The sequence below is a fragment of the Corylus avellana genome, chromosome ca8, assembly GCF_901000735.1.
Source record: "Corylus avellana chromosome ca8, CavTom2PMs-1.0".
Classification (NCBI taxonomy): Eukaryota; Viridiplantae; Streptophyta; class Magnoliopsida; order Fagales; family Betulaceae; genus Corylus; species Corylus avellana.
The window spans coordinates 1,859,803-1,883,803 of record NC_081548.1 but is presented as its reverse complement, the minus strand read 5'-3'; the positions used below and the strand labels follow the sequence as shown (position 1 = coordinate 1,883,803).

Sequence of the window (24,001 nt, the reverse complement as noted above, 5' to 3'; positions counted from 1 at the left end):
AAGTCTCATGTTTATAGAACCATAGTGTGTTTGCTGAAGTGAGGTAAATTCAACTTCTAATCTACCAGCCAATACAAAAACAGACCAGAAACAAACTCCAGAAAACATGTACATAAAAATTGATGAACAGTTAAAAAGGTTCAATACAATATTACGAGTGCTAGTGTGTATTTACAGACTAAATTATCTAATCTCAGTCAAAATTTGTTTGAGATATTTAGTCACTCAAAAACTAAGGCGACTACTGACGGAGCTTTCTTAGTAACCATTTCCTTCTGAGAGACACATCCAACGCCAAAAACGTTTTTGCTTTTCTCTCATCTTCCAAAAGATCACAAGCATCCAGCTTTAGCTCATCATCTATTTCCGGTATTGCTTGGAGAGCATCAATTGCACTTTCTATCAATTTGCAGTTCTTTTTCTCTTTCTTATTTACCAATCTTTTCACTACACCCGCCATCTCGGAAAGAGCTTCTTCCATTCTCTTGCCAGTCTTTTGTGCCTTTTTAGGACGTCGGGACGCCGAAGGTGTCCCGGTTGGCCGCTTTCTCTCATCATCAGATGCTTGAGTATTCCCGGCTGGATATTGTGGATCTCTTGATGGTCCATCCATCTCTATTTCCAGGGCAGTTATGTCTGTTTCCATCCCCAGGGACTGATCATAGACTCTTCCATCTGCTACTTTATTTCCAAAGATCTTGCACAAGTCACTGTGACTGTGTAAGACTTTACCTCTATATGAAATAGCATCTGGATATTCCTGCATAAATCATACATAAACAACTTCTGATTAATAAACAGTAAATTTGGCTGAAATGAAATACAATCCTCTCACTACACTGACCGGGCAAATTATTTAGACAAAGATGTCAAGAAAATACACAACAATATTAGCAGAGAGGGAGGAAGGCACCTCAACATAAGCTTCCCAGACATCATTGTCGGCAGTTACCATTTGTTGAGATTCATCCCATGTAAAACCGGTGTGATTAAGAAGATTGCAGATGTCATCATGCTGTTTCATCAAGCAGAAATACCGATCTTCTAGAAGATTTTTGTTACATCTTAATCCGAAATTTTCATTAAATGATCCAACCATATCAGCCCATGCTTGCTCATTGAATATGTGATCAAGCTTATTGCCTCTGTGCACATGGTCAATCATAAGGTCAATAAAATGAAGCTCCATTGATGGTGTCCAATCTATTCCCAAGAGAATATCACCAGCAAAACATTGTTCATTTATTTCCTCACCTATGAAGGAAAACCATGTGAAAACAAATGCTGTTAAAAATGTGTTTGGAGAACATAAAATAATTCCACCCACTTCCTACGACATGCATTCAATTTAAGTTTATATCACATTTCACAGCATACGGGGCAAATCCTTTCCCCAGCATTCATGCTATCATCTAGTTTGTAGTTTAATACCAGAACAAAAAGATAGACCTTTTTCTTTTATCTTTCAGAAAAGATTCTTCCAAACTGACAACTTTGTCTTGCAGGTATGAAAGCTACTAAAATAAGAACATACAATTTTAAGCAATTCTCAAATCATAAATTTTAAATTCAAAGAAAATATGTTTACACCAAGCACTAAAGGCATTAGCTTATACCAGCTTAATTAATGCATGATAGTGTTGTCCACGTAACATCATCCATGCTGTCCTGGCACACACCAAGGTTTATAAATGTGAACTTCTAGAGATTCCAGATTATTTATTTTGGACCATGCACAGCAACAAAAGTCAACTATTATATGTCATTGTTATTTATGCTCTCGGCAAATGTGTGCAATGGGAAAAAGAAAGAAAGAAGAAAACCCCAAGGAGTGAGGGGAATTTACTAATGTTCACACCTATTGCACCGTTAACATCTATGGAAGGATATGAATGGTTGTACCTTATATTCTTCCAAACTAACCACATCACACCAAGAACAAATCATCTTAAATGACAAGTTAATTGTTCCACTTGTTCCATATGATTGTTACTTAAAGTTAAGTTCACTTAATTCACTAGCAGCAACTGAAAGTTGTAAAGGTATTCTAAGATTAGACCGAAAATCCAATCTCCACATAAGAGTAACCAGTCACATAAAAGCGCATCATGTAATTCTCCTTAAGATGCAATAGAATTCACACCTATTGTACCAAATTAATGACTCAAGATAATGGGTATGTTTGTTAATGCGTTTTGGAGAGTATTTTTATGTGTTTTGTTTGAAAAATATTATGATGTTAAATAAAGGTGAAAATTGTTTTTAGAAGAGTTGTCTGGTGGGATCCATATTTGAGAAAATGTTTTTTATAGAATACACCTGCTTATTTTGAGGAGCCCAAATAGATGTAAAGCCCTACTTGTAAAAAAATTTTAAAAAGAAAAAAAAATGTCAGTTGAGGTGGTTGTGTTCCACTTAGGGTGGCTGTGTGGCCACCCTAATCTTTTTTTAAATTTTTAAATAATAAGTGTTCTTACCTCTGTAAAAGTTAACCCCATCTATTTGTCAAAATATTCTTACAACAAGGGAAGAATATAAATTATAAAAAGTATTTTGTGTTTGAGTTGTTTATTAATGTATTTGTTTTGAGAACAAAAAAGAAAAACTTTTTTTATTTTTTAAGTAATCGAAATATCATTAAAAGCGAAAGACACAACCTGAGTACACGGGAAGTATACAAGAGAAACACCTAGTTAGAGAAAATAAAAACTTTAACAAGCATAGCCAATATTTTTGACCACTGCACCATTATCAGGAGTAACATGAAGATACATACCAGTACCAGTCATCAGAACAGGCAATTCAGCACTGGGGTCTGCATTGTGTGCCAAACGGCTGTATCTACCATCAGAACGCTCTTCCCCAAATATAACACACAATTTGTAATAGCTTGGCAGAGTTTTAACTCTATATGATCGAGCATCAGGATGTTCCTGCAGGCACTATATGTAAGCTGCAGAAGGGCAGAACAGAGCAGAATTAGAATGGAGAGCAGTTTACCTTGGTATAAGCATCCCAAACAATGTCACTAGCTGTTACCATTTCTCTTGTTTCATCCCATGAAAACCCATTCTGCTCAAGAAGAATCTTTACGTCATTGTACTGCCTCCTCAAATGTTTGTATCGATTCTTCAGAACATCTTTGTCATGGTGAGATCTGAATTTTGCATTGAAAGAGGTAACCATGTTGATCCAAGCCTGGGTTATGAAAGTCTGCCCCAGTTTATTTCCTTTATGCACCTGTTCTAGTAACAAATCTATAAGATAACGGTCCATTGGTGGTGTCCAATATGTTCTTGTACGATCACTCAAAGTAGGGGTCTGCTCCCCCTTGCCTTCAGCTACAGACACAAAGTCAAAATTATAGAAGTAACTCTGCATTCATCAAAGTTTTTAAATAAATGCAACATATAGCCACTAACAAGTACTTCATGACATCTCACTTGAATAAATGGCCACGCTTATGTAACTCAATTCGATAAGAATGTTCAACATATTTTACCATGTTCATGACCTTGTAACTTTGTGGCCATGAAAAGAAAATTATAAGAAAATCCAGCTAGGACTCAGGGACTTGAGAACTCATGTAAATAGGGTTCAACCCGAGAGATGTAATAAGGACAACCAGAAGACCAATCACTATTTTCATCTAAAAAATGAGATACCAAACACTTAAAGGATAGCGAACTACTAGTGAGGTTCCGATGTCTCTCTCCACATGATATCCCTTCTCTATTTTCCGCTTGATCAGTCTCAGTGGAACTTTCATGAGGGTATTACGCAAGAGACTATAATATCTTAAGACTGTAAAAGTCAAGCAAAGGAATCTCAGCTTGGTAAATATAGCAAGTTGTAACTCACCAGCTTTCCTTTCTGATATGTCATCTTCAGGGTTTTTGTTCTGCTGTAAATCACAGTTGAACCCATCACCAATTTCATTTCCATATATTAGGAGCAAATCATAGTAGTTTGGCAAAGTTTTTCTTCTATATGTCCGCGCATGCGGGTGTGCCTACATATGTTCTATGTCAGGAAAAAAAAATGGAAAAAATAAAAAGAGAAATGACAAAAACCTGACTAAAGATGTACCTTGATATGTGCATCCCAGACATCATTATCAGCTGCAATAATTTGTTGTGTTTCATCCCAGGAAAAGCCATTTTGTTTAAGAAAAAATGTGATGTCACTATAGTACTTCCACAATTTCTTGTATCGATGCCTTAAAACTCTTTTGCCATGTTGAGGACCAAACCTTGCATTGAACGAAGCAAGCATATCAGTCCATGCTTGTTTATTGAATGCATTGTCGGTCCTATTCCCTCTTTCTACTTGGTCCAGCATAAGCTCAATGAAAACTTGGTCCATGGCTGGAGTCCAATCAGTCCGTGAGCGCTCATTATTCGAAGGGGCAAGACTGCCCATTCCATCACCTACAATTCAAGGAACATATGGGCAAACATAGTCATCTCAGATTTTTTTTTTTTTTTTTTTTTTGATAGGTAAATGTAAAGTTGTGAGTCATCTCAGATTATTGGAGTACATCTTTGTTTAGTATGAAGCATATTCTGGAAAGCAAACCTCATGAGAGCAGCCAAACTACATATAAAGAATATTAGGCAGCTCACGTTCCTTGGTCCATTAAGAAAGGTCATATTTTCAAAAACAAAATACATCATGACTACTAAGCAATCGTTTTTAGGAATTATTTGCAACATTTACCATTTTTGAATATTATAAGCTTGAGTTCTATCTTCCTCCTGATCATTCTGTTTCTCATGAGTAAGTTTCATAAACCATGAATAGGGTGACGAGCTCAAATTCTAGTTTCTTTCATTCTGCTTCTTTCTAACTTTTTGGTAATCTTAGTTTCTTACCCCCTCAAGTATACAAGCTTAAGATTAAGTAACTATGAACATTATGCAACCACTATATTAACCTTAACAAAATATAAACATCATAGAACTAGTCATTAAACAGAATATCAAAGAGTATAAAGTCCCAACAAAAGCCAAGCCTCCATGGCAGAAAAAAGAAAAAAAATTTTTGATAAGTAATACTCCATGGCAGAAAAAAATCCATACCCATATTTACTCCTTGCACTTCCTCGTCAAAGTCTAGATCATGACTTGATCGACTGTACCTTCCATCAGCAGTGGTATACCCATATATCATGCACAATTTACTAAAATCCAAAACTGCTTTAGTTCTGTAGGATCGCGCATCAGGGTAAGCCTGTGTGTACTTTATGTCATTGAACAATTATAGCATTGATGCTTTCACGATATTAATGAATAGAAAAGTAATGTACCTTAATGTAAGCATCCCAGACATAATCATCAGCTACCACCATTTGTCGAGTTTCATCCCAAGAAAATCCACTCTGACCAAGAAGATTGTTTACATCATTGAATTGCTTCCACATATTTGTATATCGACTTTTTAGAACATCTTTGTCATATTGAGATCCAAATTTTGCATTGAACACATTAAGCATGTCAGTCCATGCTTGCTTGTTGAAAGTGTGGCCAATCCGACTGCCTCTATGCATCTGCTCTAACATAAGGTCAATAAAATAGCTTTCCATTGTTGGCGTCCAGTATGTCCTTGATCGATCATTGCTTGTAGCAGTTTGGCTACCCATTCCTTCCCCTGAAAATCGTGAATATCATTAATCATTTCATATGCTTAGATGAAAAGGAAGGAGAAGGATAAAAATTGCAATTGAGGTCATAATAAAATTAATGTGACTCTCATCTATAAAATTAAGGCTCATGTCTTGCAACTAGAACAAAGATGTGGTAACCTTCATTCTAAAAGATACAAATAGTGGGACTCAATCATTTAACAAATAAAAACCTACCATTAATACCATCAAGACATTAAATATGTAAAGTCCCAATACAAGAAGCAAAAAAAATCTTAAATACTCCCTCTGTCCCAAAATAAGTGTCTTGGTTATGAACAGCACGATTATTAATGAAACTAGAAAGTCTAATTAACTTCTTAAATGCCTTTCATTCTACATAAGAGGTGAGTATGTTAACTTTTCTAAAAAGGATAAAGGTGGTTTAAGAAAATGTCAAAATAAATGTTTCTACTTGTGGAATGTATACATTTACTTTGGGATGTCCTAAAAAAGGAAAACAAGAAACTAAAATTGGGAGGGAAGGAGTAATTTTCTTTAAAAAATGTATTTATTATAGTTTTTTTTTTAATGGTTTAGAAATTACTTTTTTTCCTAAGCAAGATTGCATTAATAAAAAAAGAAGAAGAACAGAAGGAGAGGGTGGGGGAAATGGGCAATGGAGGGGAGCGGCGGGGGGTGCTGCGGAGGCCGATGAAGGTGATGGCGTGGCGTATGGGCAAAGGTAGGGTCGGATAGGAAGTAGTCCAAAACACAAATAAAAAGAGAGAAAACAGAAAGGAAAAAAAGAGAAAAGGAAGGAGAAGGGGTGGAGGGGAGCACGGAGTGAGGAGAAGCGGGGAGAAAGGCCTCTCACTAGGAGGGAGAAAAGCTTGCACACAGGGGAGAGGGAGAAAAGCTCTCATACAGGGGAGAGTGGAGAGCTTTTCTCTCTAAAAAGTTAGTGAGAGAAGCAAATCGAGATATGGTTTAGAACGTAATTAGTTGAAAGAATTTTATATCATCTATTAATTGGAGGAAGGGGGAACTAGACAAGGCATCAAAAGCAATTTAAAAAAAAAAAAAAAAAAAAAAAAAAACTTAATTACAGTTTTCCACGCAACAACCCATGCTACGCCTAGAACTACCCTTAAAAGTATCAACCAAATTCAGCATAACTTCAGTAGATAGAGTACAGTAAATATAGATCTAATTTCTGATGCAAGCCTTTAGATTTTTGGACCTGTATGACAAAAATGGAATGTATGAAAATGAGCCATGGTTTGAGTGACACTTTCTATAGGATTTACAAAAGCATTATGTTTTGGTGCAATGCTCAAAAGAGTCAAAACACAAAAAACAATTAGGTATAGATGCTAGTAATTTATTTATTTTTTGTTTTTTTTGTTTTTTGATAAGTAATTTAGGAGATGGGAGATTCAAACTAGTGACCTATGTTGCTAGTAATTAATAACACCAAACAAGCATTACCAAAGAAGAATTGCACCAAAAAAAAAAAAATCTCATTTGTTTTCTTGTTCTTTGTATGAATATAGGGAAATCTGCAACATGTCAGACGATGCCTCTATTGAGAGTTATCTTGATTTTGAGAGTTTTATTTCATAATGGAATTTGTTTTGTTTTACTTAATCTTTGTGTTTTTTTATTAATAAGTAATCCTTGTATTGCTTTGAGTTAACAATACAAATTGGGTGTTAATGTTTGTCTTAAAGGTTTCCAAAACAACAAGTCCTTTCAACAGTCGAAATAGTGAGAAACATCATAATCTTACTTCAAGAAATTTTCTCCTCAGTGATGAAACCATTCTAGAGAACTGTCTAGGAAAAGTGAAGAAAGAAGAAAAGAAAAAAATCCCCCTACACAACTAGAAAAAATATATACTATTGTTCCCTCTTTAATGCGCTTTTCAATGAATTGCATTATTTATCAAAAAAAAAAAAAGAAAAAAAAGAAAAAAAAAAAAAGAGATATAAAACAAAACCCGCCACACTCTACGCCTCTAAAGAGGGGGAGGGGGTTTTCTTTCTCCTACCTGCTTCAGGATCCTTCTTTCTCTACGTTTTCCAGCAATTTTATTATAACTCGATTAGCTACATATTCTTGCACCCTCCTCAAGGCTTATCAGCATTCTCTTTTTACTTATTTTCCATTTTCTCTTCCTCCATTAGTATTATGTTCTCCAGTTGTTTAATCCATTCAATCTATATAATCACAGGTTTCTCACTGTCTTGGGGATATCTTTTCATTTCTGCCCTCCATTTCATTCAAGGATTATTTCAATTCCAACACTACCCCATTCATAATTACTTCTAAATGGCCGCTGTGCTTTGCACTTTTAACTTTATAGTTACATGTACTTCTACTTAACCCTTTAGATAAACAATTGATTAATATAGTTCACAATTACTAGAAAATGCCCCCAAGTAACCCCTATGCTTTGCACTTTTAACTTTACAGTTACACGTATTTCCATTTAACCCTTTAGATATATAATAGCTAAATACTGTTCCCTATTTACAGCTTTGAGAACATAGCTTACTTTAATTCTCATCAATTGGTACCCAAATATTGTTTATTAATTTTTTGGTAAAATATAATTAATATTTTAGCCCCCACTCCCACACCATCATAATACACATATATCTAGTAACATAAATAAATAAATAAAATAATCTTATTTTGAGGAATATGGTAAGATAAAATACTATTATTAATTAAATTCTTAACAATCAAAGTAACAAATAATGCTAACAATTAAAAGCACATTTATTAGTTTAAACTAGTTTATTCATCATTAAGATTACACCTATTATTATTCATAGTTGTCTAGTAAACCCACATAGACAGGACTGGAAAGGAAGCTTTTTATCTTAAGAGCAATCTTGAACAAGTTTCTCCACTCGGAGCTCAGGTGTCTTGACTTTCCAACGAAGGAGAGGTGAAAATTCACATATCTAACAAATTATTATCTTCAACAATCTTGTATCACCTATAGTTTAAAGATGAATAAGATAAACTAAATCAATAGTTCTTTGGCAGTGCATGGGAGGAAAGGAGCAATGGACCCTATAGGTGCAACATGACAGGGGTTGTCCAGAGTTTTCTATAAACAGGACTACCAGTCTACCAACCAGACATTTCAGTGAATGGATGAAAAATATTCAGAAAAGTCAGAATTCCTTAGTTATTAGAAAATATTACTAGAAAATGCACAAGTGGATTTCTTTTAATGACTTCTACTCTTTCTTACGGATAAAATGATGGAGGAGCTAACAACTTTTGATTCCTCACATCCCAACTATCATCTGATCAAATACAAGTTCAATTCAAGAATTCACTATTTCTAACACTCAAAAGCTTACCAAGATGGATTTCGAGATTTTGCTTCAACATAGCACATTCATTAAACCAAAAGTTCATTATTCAGACCACCTTTTCTCCCAAAAAAAAAAAAAAAAAAGTCTGCAGAATCACTGCAAGTTAATATTAACCGGGAAAGAAAAAATGGATAGAAATTAAAAGAGTGGGGAGAAAAAAGCAAAACTTCAACAATGTTATACGGGTTTTCAGATTTTCAACTCACCCAAGCACGGCAAAAGAAAAGTTAATCTCATTCTTAATAATTGAAGCCTTTACTCTAAAACTCAGCACTGTCTGAACAAAATTCAATACTTCCAGAAAGAAGAATGAGCAAAACTCAAAGGAAAAAGCTAAAAACACATTTTCAAGATCATATTAACCAAATGGGCTTCCATTTTATACAAGTCCATAGAAACCCTTTTCAAATTTAAAGCTATTACTTTGACATGGGCTTCAAGTTTTTGAATAAAACGTAAAACACAGCAACTAAACGTGGAATTCTGGGAATACTCAAGCTTTTCCTCCAGCACTGGGAATTGTCCAACCACAAAATCCATGCCACATTCACTTATCAAAGAAGAAGAAAAGCAATACAACCGAAGAAGCATGAAAATTTCGAAAGCTGAGAGCTTTCACCAGATGGTGAAAAAGGTCAGAGCTTTTACCTGTTTGTGCCCAAACAGGCTGATTTGCAAGAGCTTTGGTTGGCGCCCAAGAGACGCTGTGATTCACTGATTGCGAAGAGTTAACCCTAATCCGGAATAAGGGCAAAACGACCGTGGTGTTTGGTCACAGAGGAATTCTTATGGGCACTCTGTGCTAGGGCTTCATATGGAGTGGGCTGGGCCTGCTTGGAGACCAGCTCAGCCATAATTTTCAAGATTTTATTTACAGGTTTCCCATAGCCCAAAAACTCATATTAGCCCAAGTTGATAATGGGTCCTGCCTAATAAAAGAGTGAAGAACAAAGATTTTCTGTAAACCGGATTGAAAGAAAATTTTCCAAAATTTTCTATTAAGGGTCCGCTTGAATTTGCGGTTTTATAATGTGAGATTAAAAAAATAACGATTTCAAAACATGCTATTTAAAAAATCGATTTTAAAAACGTAGTTAAACGTTTACTAAAATCGTGATGTGGCTTTTAAAATCTTGCATTTTTAAAAGAACAACCCTTACCTTCAATTTGAAAACGAAAATTTTTCTATGTTTTCAAACACAATTTTTAAAAAATGGGCTCCAAACAATTCACTTTTCACGATTTTATTTAAAATTTCACTTTTGATCTGGAAATCGCAGTGCCAAACATAACATGCATTTTAGTAGAACACGTAATTCTTATATGCATTTTAAACAAGCGAGTTACAACTTACAATTTGAACTGAGGACAGGTTTTCGAGTTATCTCATCTCACGGGATTCTTTACTAAATGATCTCTCTTCGATACTTGATGGTTGCACCACCTTACAAGCCGGAATTGCATTTAATAAATTGAATTAAAAGAAATTTTTCGAATCTATTTTGTTCATCTAAGTCTTTCCAAAAGTATGAACACTTGAAGAGGTTCCAACAAATTTCTTGTAAGGTCGTGTTCGGCGTGGCAAAATTAATTTGTTGGCCAAAATTCCAAAAGGAAAGCTGGAGAGACCCCATTAGAAATCATTGCAAACTATGTACATGACTAGTTTCTCAGCCCTGAACCTTCATGGACTTTGGCTAGTTTTTCAAAGTCTTTTCCTTAGATATTGTAGTTCACATAGATTCATGTGAAAAAAAAAAAAAAAAAATGTTTGATATAAAAAAGTGAAAAAGTGGTATGAAAAAATAAAAATGTTTTGTTTTATAGTGATTTTTTTATTTAAATAGTAATAAAAAGTGAAAAAAGTTAAATTGTTTTAATGTTGATTTTTTATGGAAAATTGTGTATGAACAGTAATAAACGAAAAGAAAGGCTTTGCCAAACAAAGCCTAACTTTCCATGAGAAATAATTGCAATCTACATGAATAGTTTTTCTTCAAATGTTGGAGACTCCCCATTTGTAGATTGCCTTTTTGTTTATATAGAGCATGTAATTGGCAGTTCCATGCGTAACACGATGCTATTTTTGTGTAAAAACTTTTTTTAAGCAAATAGAACAGCAAAGATTTAAAAGAAGAAGAAAAAAAACAAAACAAAAGTGTCTAAAAAGAAATAAAGAAAGAAAGATCAATCAAAGGTTGATGTCACTGATCGACGACCGCCAAGGGAGAGAGACACATTGGAAATGCTTTCACTTTAATCAATAAAAACAGTGAAGTTGGCCAATTAATATTGCGATAAAAGTACTCTTGAAAGGACTAGGGTGAAATATGGTTCAAAAGCCAGCAAGCTTCTAATACAAATGATTCCAACCACCAATTAAGTAGAATGTCTAGATTGAGGAAAACAGAGACAATAATTTGCGAGTCACCCTCCACAAATCTCACTCTCTTTTCTAAATATAGAAAAAAACTCCCCAAAAAAAAAAAAAAAAATTCTAAAACTAAAACAAACTCTTTTAGTATTCCATAAACCGATGGAACACTAAGGAAAACAATATTTACACCAAAGAAAATATTATTTTAATATAATAAGACTTTCTTTCTTCTAGCATTTATTTGAAATAATATTTAAATAATTTCTTTTTTGTATCTCTTTTTCCTATCATTTAATTTAAAGAATATTTAAATAATATAGAAGAAAAAAAAAACTAATATAAATTTTATTTGAATAAAAAAAAAAATTAATTAATTAATTCTCAAAATTTAAAGAAAATGCAAGTGCTCTATTAGCAAGACCTCACTCACAAAAGGATGATCCCCAAGAGGAAGCTTCACTATCAAGGCATGCCAAAAACAATGTCCATGAGATCATGAGAAATAGTGGCAACCGAAAGAAAGCCTCACGAATCGCCACGTCAAAATTGGCAACACCTTCTACTATTCATACACAATACCGCACGTGCTGGCGTGTTGGAACATGTTCCAACAATCCAACCTCCCAACAAGAAAGTAGAAAGACCAAAAAATCCCGTGTCCCATGAAAAATTTACTACCCATGCCATGCATGCTGTCTCCAACATATTTCCCTTTTGGGCAAGGTGGTGCCGTGTATTTTTATCATTACGGATGGATTTGGTCTCCCCCAACACTTTTCACGTATGGACTCATTCAGTAGTGTGCACTGATATTGGCCGTCCCAAAAGCCGCTGGCCGACCAGCTACTCCACCGGCCAGCACCCCCCCCCACTCCGCCCCCCAACCCATAGACTGGCTTCTAGATTCCGCTCATCTCTCCAATAGCCTATTGTCTTGAGCTATTGCAGAATATGTTCCTTTATTCAAGGTTGCAGGATAGGTGATCTTCATCGACCGCCTCATTCAAATCGTTGTTAGTGCACACTTAATTTTAGCAGGTCAACCATCATATTAGACTGCTTCACAAACTGTTATCAATGGCAATGCAGCCGCCCTCTCTTCGACATTTCATGCTCTATTACGATTGTATTGAGCTATTTATTGGGTTTTTTTTTTCATATCGGGTCCGTTTGTTTCGACGTAAAATATTTTTCGTTGAAAAATGTTTTCAGCGGAAAACATTTTCTTGAAAAATGATATTTTTGAAAGTATGTTTAGGATTTTTGTGCGTATGAAAAATCACAAATATATATTTTCATTCTATCATATTAAACTTTAAATTACGATGATGTTTCGATTGGGTCTTGGCAAGTTCCAACCGAGTCCGGATGTCGTCTTGGTAAACTCTGAACGGTGGCCGGCCTGACCTGGTTTTGGCAAATCCTAATTGGGTCCTGGTGGTGGCTTGATCAATTCTAGCGAGGTCCTGATTGGGTTCCGACTGATCCCATTGATCAGGATCCGGTAAGTTATGACCGGGTTCCAACAGGGTCCTATCTAGGTCCTAGTAAGTCTCAACCGGGGCCAACAAAGTTCCAACCAGTCTAACCAAAGATTATGTTGATTATAATTTTTTGTTGCAAAAATACCAAAAATATTTTTCAGAAATCATTTTACGCCAACAAAAAAAAAAAGAGCCACATTTTTTATCTCGGTCTAAAAAATTTAAATTAAATTTTTTTTAAAAAAAAAAAAGAAAAAAAGAAAAAAAGAAAAGGAAAACTTAGTACATCGTAGGCCAGCCATCGCTTCAGTCGCCCTTTACCGCGAATTTGCCTAAATTGATTCCAACGACAAAATATCGGCCGCCGGCAGCCTCACGAGGTGTTTAGTGGATTGTTGTAACTTTATGGTACCCAAAGTATAGGAGGCTATTAGCCCACATCTCCGTCGTCAGCTCCCACTAGTTTGATTGCCATCTGCCAACATACAAAGTGGGTGACACAATTAATGTTGCTTAAAAGTAATATAATGCCCATTAACCAGGATGGGATCAGGAGGTGTAATTGAGAAAACAATCAAATCCCACATTATTTTTTTTTAAATTTTTTTTTTTTTTTAGGTGTTCAGACTGTTCGAATAGTAAGACTCAAATTGTCAAAATACCTATCAAACAGATAGAATCCGAAAAGCCTCTCGATCAGGATACCCGTTATCAAAAAAGACATCATTTTGAGTAATATTGATAATGGTAAATGTTCACCTTCTCAAGACGAGATGATTATAATAACATGTATTTTCGCCATATCACCTACCAATTTGTTACTAATATGAGCAAAAATTTGACAAAGTGATGCATAACCACCTCCGATGCTTGAATTAGAACTAATTTGGAATTGCGTTTGAAAAATAAAACTTTTAAGTCAAAAAGAGTTTTTTGGCAAAAACTTCATTTTTAAGTTTTTGTTAAATGTGTGTTTTAGTAATTTTTTTTTGCTTTTTGGACTCTTAAAAGCTCTTTTAATTTTTTACCAAACGGTTTTTTTTTTTTTTTTTTTAACTGACTTTTTTAGTGTTAAATACATTTTTAAGTCTTTCAAACACACACCAAAATATGCCCCTAATGAAAATGAATTTGAGAGAATGTTTAAGCAAAGTGTAAGTAAGAAAGTGTGTAAAAATCACATACTTGCGTGAGAGTTCGTCTTACCTTTTATAAAGGCCGTCTTGTCCTTAATTCGTAAGGGTGTCAAAAATTACTGGAAAACCAAGAGCCGGTTTCGGTTCCGGTTGCAAAAAATCAAAAACCGGGGACCCCAGTTCTGGTCCCGATTTTTGGCACTCAATTATAATCGGGAAACCGGAACCGGGTATATATATATATTAAACCGGTTAAAAATAAAAAATAAAACAATTTTCTAAAAAAAACGGCTACCGGACCGAGTACAAATTGGAACTTGCCGGTTCCCAGTTCCGGTTGTCCAAAACCAAGAACTAGAGTACCCCAGTTCCGAACCCCGGTTTTGGCCAGAAACAAAAAAACCGGACCGAGTTGACATCCCTATTAATTAGTAAGTGAGCTTGGTAAGGCAAGTTTCAACTAACACAAGATTCACATATTGAATGCGGTGTATCTTCGTGATTTGGTTTCATTTTAAATAGTCCATTCTATTAGAATGTAGTGTAAAACATTAAAACTTAATTTTATAGTCTTCAATAGAAATTTGTCACATCAGGTAAAAATATTAAATACAACGAATCCTCACCACCTGAATCTCCAAAACCAAGGATCCGTCCACCTTCCGGTGTCTCAATCCCAACAAATAAAACTATAGCCAAGTCGTGTCCATAATTGCTTAGTTGAATTCTACTGTTGTAACACTTTTTATATGCCTCTGCGATGGATAAAGTCACTAATATTTATGTGTCGATTCCGTACTTCGTGTCCACGAAACGCCGCGCAACGCCCACGCATTCATCCAAAAATAAAACAAAAGTCCCGCACCCATCATGGCATGATGCATGTTTTGCTAAAGTGCATATATGAAACCGATCGAGGCAATTTCTGTGTCACTTGCATTTCGGCTCAATCCTCTTCCTCGACATTTCTACTCATAATCCCAACTTGGCCGCCCATATATTAATTATGATCCGATCATTGTTCTCTACGATTCTAAGCATCACCCAAATACCTTAAGAGAAGCAAACATCAAACACTATTTGCTGCCAATGGCTTGTCTTCACTGTTTGAATATTTCCTGCATTGTTGTCTGCATTTTCTCCCACTTTTTCATCCCCTTTGCCCATCCACTTTCCTTCAACATTACTCATTTTGATCACCCGGGTGGCTCGAAAATCGTCTACAACGGCGATGCCACAGCTGCCGATGGAGCAATTGTGCTCAACAAAGACGACGAGAATGGCGTGGGGACCGTGGGGTGGGCGACATATGCAGATGGTGTGCATCTATGGGAGAACTGCTTAACTGGGATTACTCATAAGGCAGACTTCACTGCTCATTTTTCTTTCACCATTAACAATGTTAATGCTAGTGATGGGGCTGGGGCTGGCCTGGCCTTCTTCATGGCGCCTTTACACTATACAATTCCGCCCAACTCGGCCGGTAAAGAGTTGGGACTATTCAATACAACCACCAAGCTTGCCATGTCCAAAAACCACATTGTTGCAGTTGTGTTTGACACTTTCCCAAATTCAACAGCGCCACAGGTTGGGATCAAGGAGAACTCGGTCCGTTCAGTCGTCTCTGCGGATTGGGATGCTTACTCGCATGCCGGAAAGATGGCTAATGTTTGGATTACTTACAATGCCACAACCAATAACCTCAGTGTGTTCTGGACATACGAGAAAAACCCTGTTTTTAAGGGTAACTCTTCTCTTTCTTGCCTTATAGATCTAAAAGAAGTTCTTTCTTCCAAGCGGGTAACCATTGGTTTCTCAGGCACTACGAGCTCGAAGCTTGAGCGGCATGTTATTCATTCATGGGATTTTCAGTCCAATTCGGACTCCTTGGAGGTAAGCTGCAGTAGAATAAGGAGGTTCAGGACATGTTTTGTAACGTTTGTTGTAGGGTGTTCCTTGAGCTTGATTATTCTAGTGGGCATCATCAGTTGGTTTGTTCTGAGAAGGAGGAGAAACAGGAATCACAGACATGGAAATGACGCGGATTCCGACTCCTCTATAAGTACAAATCTTGAGAGAGGAGCGTTGCCTAGGAAATTTTCTTACCTGGAACTAGTTGCAGGCACCAATGGTTTTGCAAATGATAGGAGGCTAGGTCAGGGAGGGTCTGGCCAAGTCTACAAAGGAAGCTTGAGAGGCCTGGGCCGCCCGGTTGCTGTGAAGAGAATCTTCACTGAATCCAAACACTCCGAGTCTTTATTCATCAACGAGGTGAAGATAATTAGCCGTTTAATACATCGAAATCTGGTTCAGTTCATTGGTTGGTGTCACGAGCAAGGCGAATTCTTGCTTGTCTATGAGTACATGCCTAATGGCAGTCTCGACAATCATCTCTTTGGCCATGGAGAAACCCTGCCATGGAGTGCGAGATACAAGATAGCTTTAGGGTTGGCCTCAGCCCTTCATTACCTCCACGAAGAAGCAGAGAAGTACTGTGTCCTCCACAGAGACATCAAGTCAGCTAATGTACTGTTGGACACAGATTTCAGCACCAAGCTTGGTGATTTTGGAGTTGCTGAGCTGGTTGACCCCCGGTCGAGGACTCATACGACAGGTGTGGTCGGGACTTATGGCTACTTGGCCCCAGAATACGCAAATGAAGGGAGGGCCAGCAAGGAATCAGACATGTTTAGTTTTGGAGTGGTGGCTTTGGAGATTGCATGTGGGAGGAGGACTTTCCACGATGGGGAATATCATGTGTCACTGGTGACATGGGTTTGGGAGTTCTACCTAGCAGGGGATCTTCTCCAAGCAGCTGATGAGAGACTGAGCATGAGCTTTTCCGAGGACCAGATGAGATGCTTGTTGATTGTGGGGTTGTGGTGTACTAATCCAAACTACAGGGAAAGGCCAAAGGCAGGGCAGGTAATTAAGGTCCTTCAGCTTGAAGTGGCGCTGCCGGAGCTTCCACCAGACATGCATGATCCTCTGCTTCATCCACTCCTTAAAACCAAAGGAGAGCTCGGTTCCTTTCGGCCATCCATTACCTCAAGCCTCAAAGATCTGGGGCGGTAAAGTAGTGCTGCCACCAAGCAAAACCCTATCATGACTTTTTTCTCTTCCTTTTCCTGGTCAAACTCTTGGATGTGTAAAATTGGGAACTTTCTAGATTCATTGGTTTGACAACTTTCTACATTAATTGATATCTCACCATAAATAAAATACATTCAATTAATCTAGAAGGATATCATACCAAGAGAGGAAACAGTAACCAGTTACTAAAATTACTCAACTTGGAACAATTTGACATATTTTCAGATCAGTATCAGATATTCTCACATGTCACAAAATACATAGAAAGTTTGAAAAGAAAGATTGAACTAAAATCATGTATCATCTGGAAAGCAATAATAATATCAAAATTTGCGTTCTTTCATTCAACCAGTCTTCTATGAACATCAATTTAAAAACTTTGCAACGAAAGCCGACAGGTAAGACCCGTAAGAAGGTTAATTTTACAATCATAAGAAAGATCTACCCACATAATTCCAATAATTATCACCTCTCCGGCCTCAAACTAAGCACCTTCGGCTTTATCCACGTGTTTGCAAAAGAAGATCTAAGAAGAATTCGATGTGAATTGACTTTTGTGTTCAGCTATTTAACATCAACGTCATTTATGAGCGAAACCAATTCAATATTCTCAGTTCCTTGAGTTTCAGTCCTCTCTTTTGTATCCAAGATTTCAGTTGGAAGAATGGAAGAGTTGGGATCACCTCTAGGTATCAAATATAGCAGACAAAGTGGACTGATTCTCAATATGTTCCGAATCAATATGACCAACCATAGATTATCAAAGTTGGTCCGGGTAACCTTCAATATATGGAGGAGGCCGCCTCCTCCCCATGATGCTGAGAGAAGTCCAACATTGTCGATAGACATGAGCAGAGCAAAGAAAGTGCCTTCTATACCAGAGGGGCAAAGCTTTGAACTGAGTACAAGAAGAGGCATCCATTTGAGCCTTCCAATCATTTGATGCACACATTCATCAATAACAATGAAAAAATAATCTGATATGCCAAATTTCAAATTCAATCGAAACACCAGGATCAAGTCCAGCATTCCTGATAAACCAAAAAGCAACTGAGTCCAGAAGCACAAGTCTCGGAAGGGGTGATCCTTCAGAACATTCTGGTAAAGGATTGCCCCCAAGAGGGAGCCAGCTGAACCAATTGAGAATATATAACCAACTTTCTCCTGCATAAATCATAAGAACTATACATTTTACAAGTGCTGAACGCAAGCTACACATTATAAGCAAGATTTTCATCTGGTGTACTAATTATAACTTACTCCACAAAACTAAACCATTCAAACATATAATCAATCATGTCTCTTGTTGTGAAATCCAGAGATGATACAATATCTCATCTATATGTGTGTTTGTGTGTCTGCTCAATTTTTTTTGCAAGTATACTGGACTATATTCTGAATTCTTGCCATAGCTGAGAGTGAATTTTGCCATACCTGAGATAACAAGGGACCCCCTTTTGAGTCCGTGTACCAATAGAACATTCCCTCACGGATATCCAAGCTCAATGCAATGGAGAAGTACATGTATAAACAGGGCTTCCAAACATCTGGGCATTTCAGTGTTGTCCACATAGCCTTGGCAGCATCAAGAAACTTCTGGTTTACCTGAGTCCAGCATATATTAGACCAAGAGCTTAAAAGAACTAAAATTAAACAAGAGCTAAAGAGTACCTGTCTGTAAGCAAAGTTGGGCATATGAGGCTCATCAAGCATAATTCCAATTAAAAATACAAGTCCAGCAGGGATTGTCAACAAACCAAACACCCCCTACCAGGGAAAAGCAAAAAAACTTTTCTGAAAAATAAGATAAACATACTTTCAAATTGAGGATATGAAAATCAAAGATAGTTTTCAAATTTGAAAATATGAAGCTAACCTTAGGGCCTATGAGGTGAACAAAGATACCGCTTATGAAGTATCCTACTAGTGCTCCAATAGAGGAACTCAAGGCACACAAGCTTTGCATGTCAGCTGCAAGAGAAGGATGGGAAATGCTATTCTGTGCCACACAGGCATCTATGGTCACATCTGCTATTGCAACCCCAGCACTTCCGGCCGTCAATGACAATAGGGCCAATACAAGATGTAGCTTTTCGTGCAATGATAACAAGAGCATGGAGACCACACCCAGACAACCTGAATTAACATGAAAGGAACTATCTAATGAGACAACTGTGTCAATACTTTGTGTGCAAGATTACTAAATAAAGGACGAAATTGTAGATTAATATCTCTTGAAGAAACCAGGTCTGAGGATCCTACACCTGCTTATGTGGCCGTCTCCCATTTTATAAGAGTAATTAATTAAACTGCAGATTTTCAAGATTTACTTTTCTACTCTGCCTTTTTTAAGTTCTCCTTTACTTTAGTAGTATGAACTAAACCATATTGTTGATTGTATGAGAATTCCTCAACAAAGATGCTACAGTCAGCGTAATATCCACCAGAGGGACAAGCAGATAATTTCAGCACTAGTTGTTTAGTCTGATTGAACCACCTAAAAGGCAGGTAAGGATCCGTGCATAAGAGATTGACGTCATACACCTCCAATGAAAATTTATTGCCACTATCAAAATTGGGTGCTCTGTACTTTTTTTGTTGTTGTATGGGTTCAAAAAGGCTGCTTAGACCCTCTGAAATAAGTTACTTGTTGATAATACCACGCCATTTTGACATCCATTAGGGAAAAACAAGGTCAAGCTTGTCTAATAAATTGAAACTTCCATTTATTTTTCCTGTCAATATGACAAACCTTATGGTATAGCCTATGGTTCTAATTACAAAATAAGGCAGTTATGAGTAATCTAATTATATAAATCATTCACTAACTCTATTTATCACATTGGGACAAGATTGAATTAATATTGTATGAATTTGAATACGAGTAAAGAAAGCATTTTTATAACCTACATCTTTATCCATTATTTTTCTAAAGATACAATCCATGTCAATTCTCCAACTATGTCTTAAAGTGCTAAGCCCTGAATGCTAAATCCAACACAAGCACCAAATTCATGATACATAAAATAGAGGTTTCTTGGGATAGAGTAGTGTGAGCAAGGCAAGGACCCAAAAGTTCAGCAAGAATCACAGATTTATAAGGCAGGCATGCACACGTATCCCCCAAAAAGGCAGAAGTAAAAGACCACCTCTTCAAGGATCCTTACAAAGACAGAATAATACACAAATTTAAGTATAGTTGCACAAAATCCTACTTGGGTAAATCTATTTTCTATTCAACATTATTTTGAAGGAAAATAGTTTTCTTGAACATCTTATCAAGTAATGCTAACTTATAATTGTGGCAATACCATGTCTGCACTTCCTCATAAGTTACATCTGAAATGTGTTTTAAGGGGTCCTTGAGATTATATATACATATACATAGTGCAAGACACACAATTCCCTGTAGTTCTGTAAACTATCCACCCCACCTTTCAAAAGAAAAAGAAAAAAAAAAAAAGGTTTGACAGAACATTCTCCTTACACAACAGACCCTAGAACAACTAAATATAAAGGCATTTAATCTTTCATAAAGAACAAATCTTGCTAATTAGCTGTGTCACCTCCGCTGACTTTCATCATCAACTTTAAAAGCATGTTTCACATAAAATCCAATAATGCTTCCATGTAAAATATAATCATATCACTACAACTAACATGCTCAAAATGCAGATTATTACAACTTAATGCTTCCACAAATTCAGTGAGATAATTATGGAAAGAAGCTCTTATTCAGCCAAAAAAAGCAATTATAGGTGGAAATTAATGTCTATTTGAGCACAAAATCTAGATTTAACACTTCTAAGGCAGAGTATGAACATATAAACGAGATTCAATGATGTGTCATATACCAGCTAAAACGAAATAAGGCCGCCTGCGATAGCCAAAAATTGGGAGAACATCTGTAAGAAGACCCCAGAGCGGCTTGACAATCCAAGGGATGGAAGTAATTCCTCCATAAATCTGTGCTTCAGAAGGCTGCACCTTCTGAATATCCTTCATGTAATACTCCGTGCCTACACGAGAAAGAGCACCACCCAATCCCTGACTTATTCCATAAACAACCACCACTCCAAATACAAAACTCCAATGCATTTCAGTTGCAAGCATTTTAAACCAGATGATTGGAAGGCAGAAACAACCACAAAAACCCTTCTTGGACTCATTTTCCTCCTCAAAACCACCAGAGGCTTCTTCAAGATTCTTTCCCTCCACCATCACTCGCTCTGATACAAACTTGCACAAAACAACAACTACCCAGCCTACGAATCAATGTCTCCCGATCTGGAATGCAAAAGTGACTTAATTTCTTCAGGAAAAATTAGAATTCTTGAAGTCAGTTGTGTCTTTTGCACTAGATTTCTTGAAGAAAAAAAACCACCTCCCAGTTCACAAAACAGTATTTACTGACTTGGATATCTTAGCACCAACTAGAAAAGATTGAAAATAAAATAAAACCATCTGATCTGAGTTCTCTTTCCTGAACTGGGCTTCTTCAAACTGATGGAAAATCCTCAGGAAAATTGGGTTCTGGGCTCAGCTTAAACCACCTTCAACTTAAAAAGCAGGTAACTTTGTAAAGCGCGTGTGACCATTACTTCACTCTAATTTCTTTCAGCGGTTGATCTCAGATAGGGAAACAAACAATTGCAGGATCGATCAACAATGCTCTAGTTCTAAGATTGCAGAAGGATCTCTGACAGCACGTTTGACCAAACAAACGGTAAAACCTTAATCTCACACCGATATGGTTTATTTACTGCGGGATAGGCCAGGCTTCCAAAATGCAGCTCATGATTTAAAAGTATTTTTGGAGGAATAGAATTTTTAAGTTTAAAATTATTTTGTTTTTTTTAACAAAAATTTTATTGTGAAGCTTTTGATTTTTAAAAGTGTTTTTAATTTTTTAAACACACTTCTAAACTCTTCAAATACGTACCCAAACAAACAGACCCTTAACATATGTCATTCATTATCTATAATATTTTCAACTCTATCCTAGCCTAATTTGTTGGTGTTTGCTGTTCTTTTCATGCACTTAAAAAAAAATTAATAAAAAAAAAAAAAAATCTATTGAGTTGATAAATGAGATCAATATTTAGAGCCGTGATTCAGATTACACGGCATGCTAAGCACGCCATGAAGGAAAACATTTTTTTTAATATTTTAATGAAAAAAAAAAAAAAAAAAAATTACACGCGGCGTGCTACTGTTTTCATTCACCCCAATATGTAAATAAAATTATAAAATGTAACAATAATCTTTAACAAAAAAAAAAAAAATTGTATTTTTTTTATAGTAAGACAACAAAGAATAAAAAAATAAAAAAATAAAAAAATAAAAAATAAAAAATAAAAGCTAAGTAGGGGATCTCTCCAATCAGATAAATAAATGTAAAGAAAAAATATGTATATATGATAATACTTTCTGAAATGAAGTCCATTTTATTAAGTTAGCTCTTTTTTGCCCCTTCAAGTATCTTAATAATAGATTCTATAAAAATTGACCGATTCTATTTTGGTTAAATACTTCTCGAAAAGTCTTTATTCTTCATTGTAATGTTTTTCTTGGTATTCTTCAAGCGTTTTCATGGTTTTATGTGAATAATATTTTATAAAAAAAAGCAAGAAAAAAAAAATCACCCCACAAATCTTTCAGAAAATAATAATAATAATAATATCTACGTAATAAAACATTAGAAAAAACTGTAGTATTCATTTGTTTTAAATCAACATACTATACTGGAATTACATTGGGTTTTGGATACTTAACACAAACAATTCTCAAATTGTTGGTGGCAACTAAAAGTAGTAGATGGTTATTCTTATTATTGACAACTTTTGATATAATCTGTGAATTTATTATAAATTTAAATTATAATTAAAAAATTTAACTAATTTAATTAAATAGATCGAATTAAAATTAATCGATATAATATTATAATCATGACTTGATATGGAAGGGGGACTTAACAAAATTTGGACAAAAAGAAATTAATCCTCAAAGGGATTATCCACTCCATCAATGATTGACACGTGGCTTAATCCCAATGCTTCCTTGCAGGTAGGGACATGCGACTTCCTGGGACCTTCTGGGGCAACTCTGTTAGAAGAAGATGATGCAAAAGTCCAACATTGGTGTCCGGATAAAACAACAGCCAGAATAAATTCACGAAGGGCAACACAGAAGAACTTTTCAATCGCATCAGAAGACGCCACGTATAAACAGACCACGTATTTCATTCCTACGTGTGCAAGTATGATTGGTCTGTTAGTAATTCAGATACATTACATAAACATTAGTGTTTCTTTCGTTAAAATAATATAGAGTTACGTCCACGACACGTTTCACGGTGACGGACAAATCGTACGAAGAGTGACTTTTTGGGGTCAGCTATATCTATCAGCAAAGCCTTTAGATATTCTTTACACTTGCCTTCCGTGATTCATTGATTCTGCCATTCTCTCCTCCTCAAAAGAGCACCGATAGGGAAATAATAGGGTACTGTATGAGAGGGACTTTTTATTGTAGGTTTTTTTTTTTTTTTTTGGTTGGATAAATGATGAAAACAATTACAGCAATCAACAAAAAGCGGGACAACTCAACAATAAACACTAAAACGTTAGAATATGGCTTTTATTAAAGGTGTTTTGTGGGTCATTCGAATTATGTCAAAGTTTGCGTATAATATAATATAGGCAAACTCTAACTTGATTTATTTAATTAAACAAGTCAGATCATTCGATCATATCTCACTAATTTTGTGTCGAGATTATCAATCGTATAAAAAAACTGTCAGTCCTAACTCTCATATTCAAGTAGGTTCCTATTTGAACATGAAAAGGGGTAAGAATAATGACAAGAATTTTCAATTATAAGGGATTCTA

General features: G+C 35.9%; 3 protein-coding genes across 4 annotated transcripts; 1 reads left to right on the top strand and 2 right to left on the bottom strand.

Moving 5' to 3' along the window:
* Positions 1–93: 93 nt before the first annotated feature.
* Positions 94–9,762, bottom strand: LOC132189050 (L10-interacting MYB domain-containing protein). Of its 2 annotated transcripts, none has more exons than XM_059603531.1 (9): positions 9,670–9,762; positions 5,309–5,649; positions 5,082–5,232; positions 4,090–4,430; positions 3,862–4,012; positions 3,001–3,341; positions 2,777–2,933; positions 914–1,254; positions 94–760 (listed from the first exon to the last, which is right to left on the bottom strand). In XM_059603531.1, exons 2-9 carry the CDS (start codon positions 5,639–5,641, stop codon positions 242–244), a joined length of 2,334 nt encoding a protein of 777 aa, XP_059459514.1. In that variant the 5' UTR covers positions 5,642–5,649; positions 9,670–9,762; the 3' UTR covers positions 94–241. The 2 variants fall into 2 exon arrangements, with proteins under 2 accessions (XP_059459514.1, XP_059459515.1); XM_059603532.1 differs by having other exon boundaries at positions 5,309–5,633.
* A 5,345-nt stretch (positions 9,763–15,107) lies between these two features.
* On the top strand, positions 15,108–17,093 carry LOC132189516 (L-type lectin-domain containing receptor kinase IX.1-like). The gene has a single exon (XM_059604257.1). It carries the CDS (start codon positions 15,108–15,110, stop codon positions 17,091–17,093), a length of 1,986 nt encoding a protein of 661 aa, XP_059460240.1.
* A 336-nt stretch (positions 17,094–17,429) lies between these two features.
* LOC132190490 (probable folate-biopterin transporter 2) lies at positions 17,430–21,882 on the bottom strand. The gene is made up of 5 exons (XM_059605497.1): positions 20,966–21,882; positions 18,988–19,247; positions 18,783–18,878; positions 18,546–18,716; positions 17,430–18,275 (listed from the first exon to the last, which is right to left on the bottom strand). The coding sequence occupies exons 1-5, from the start codon at positions 21,330–21,332 to the stop codon at positions 17,676–17,678; spliced, it is 1,494 nt and encodes a 497-aa protein (XP_059461480.1). The 5' UTR covers positions 21,333–21,882; the 3' UTR covers positions 17,430–17,675.
* Between the last annotated feature and the right edge of the window lie 2,119 nt (positions 21,883–24,001).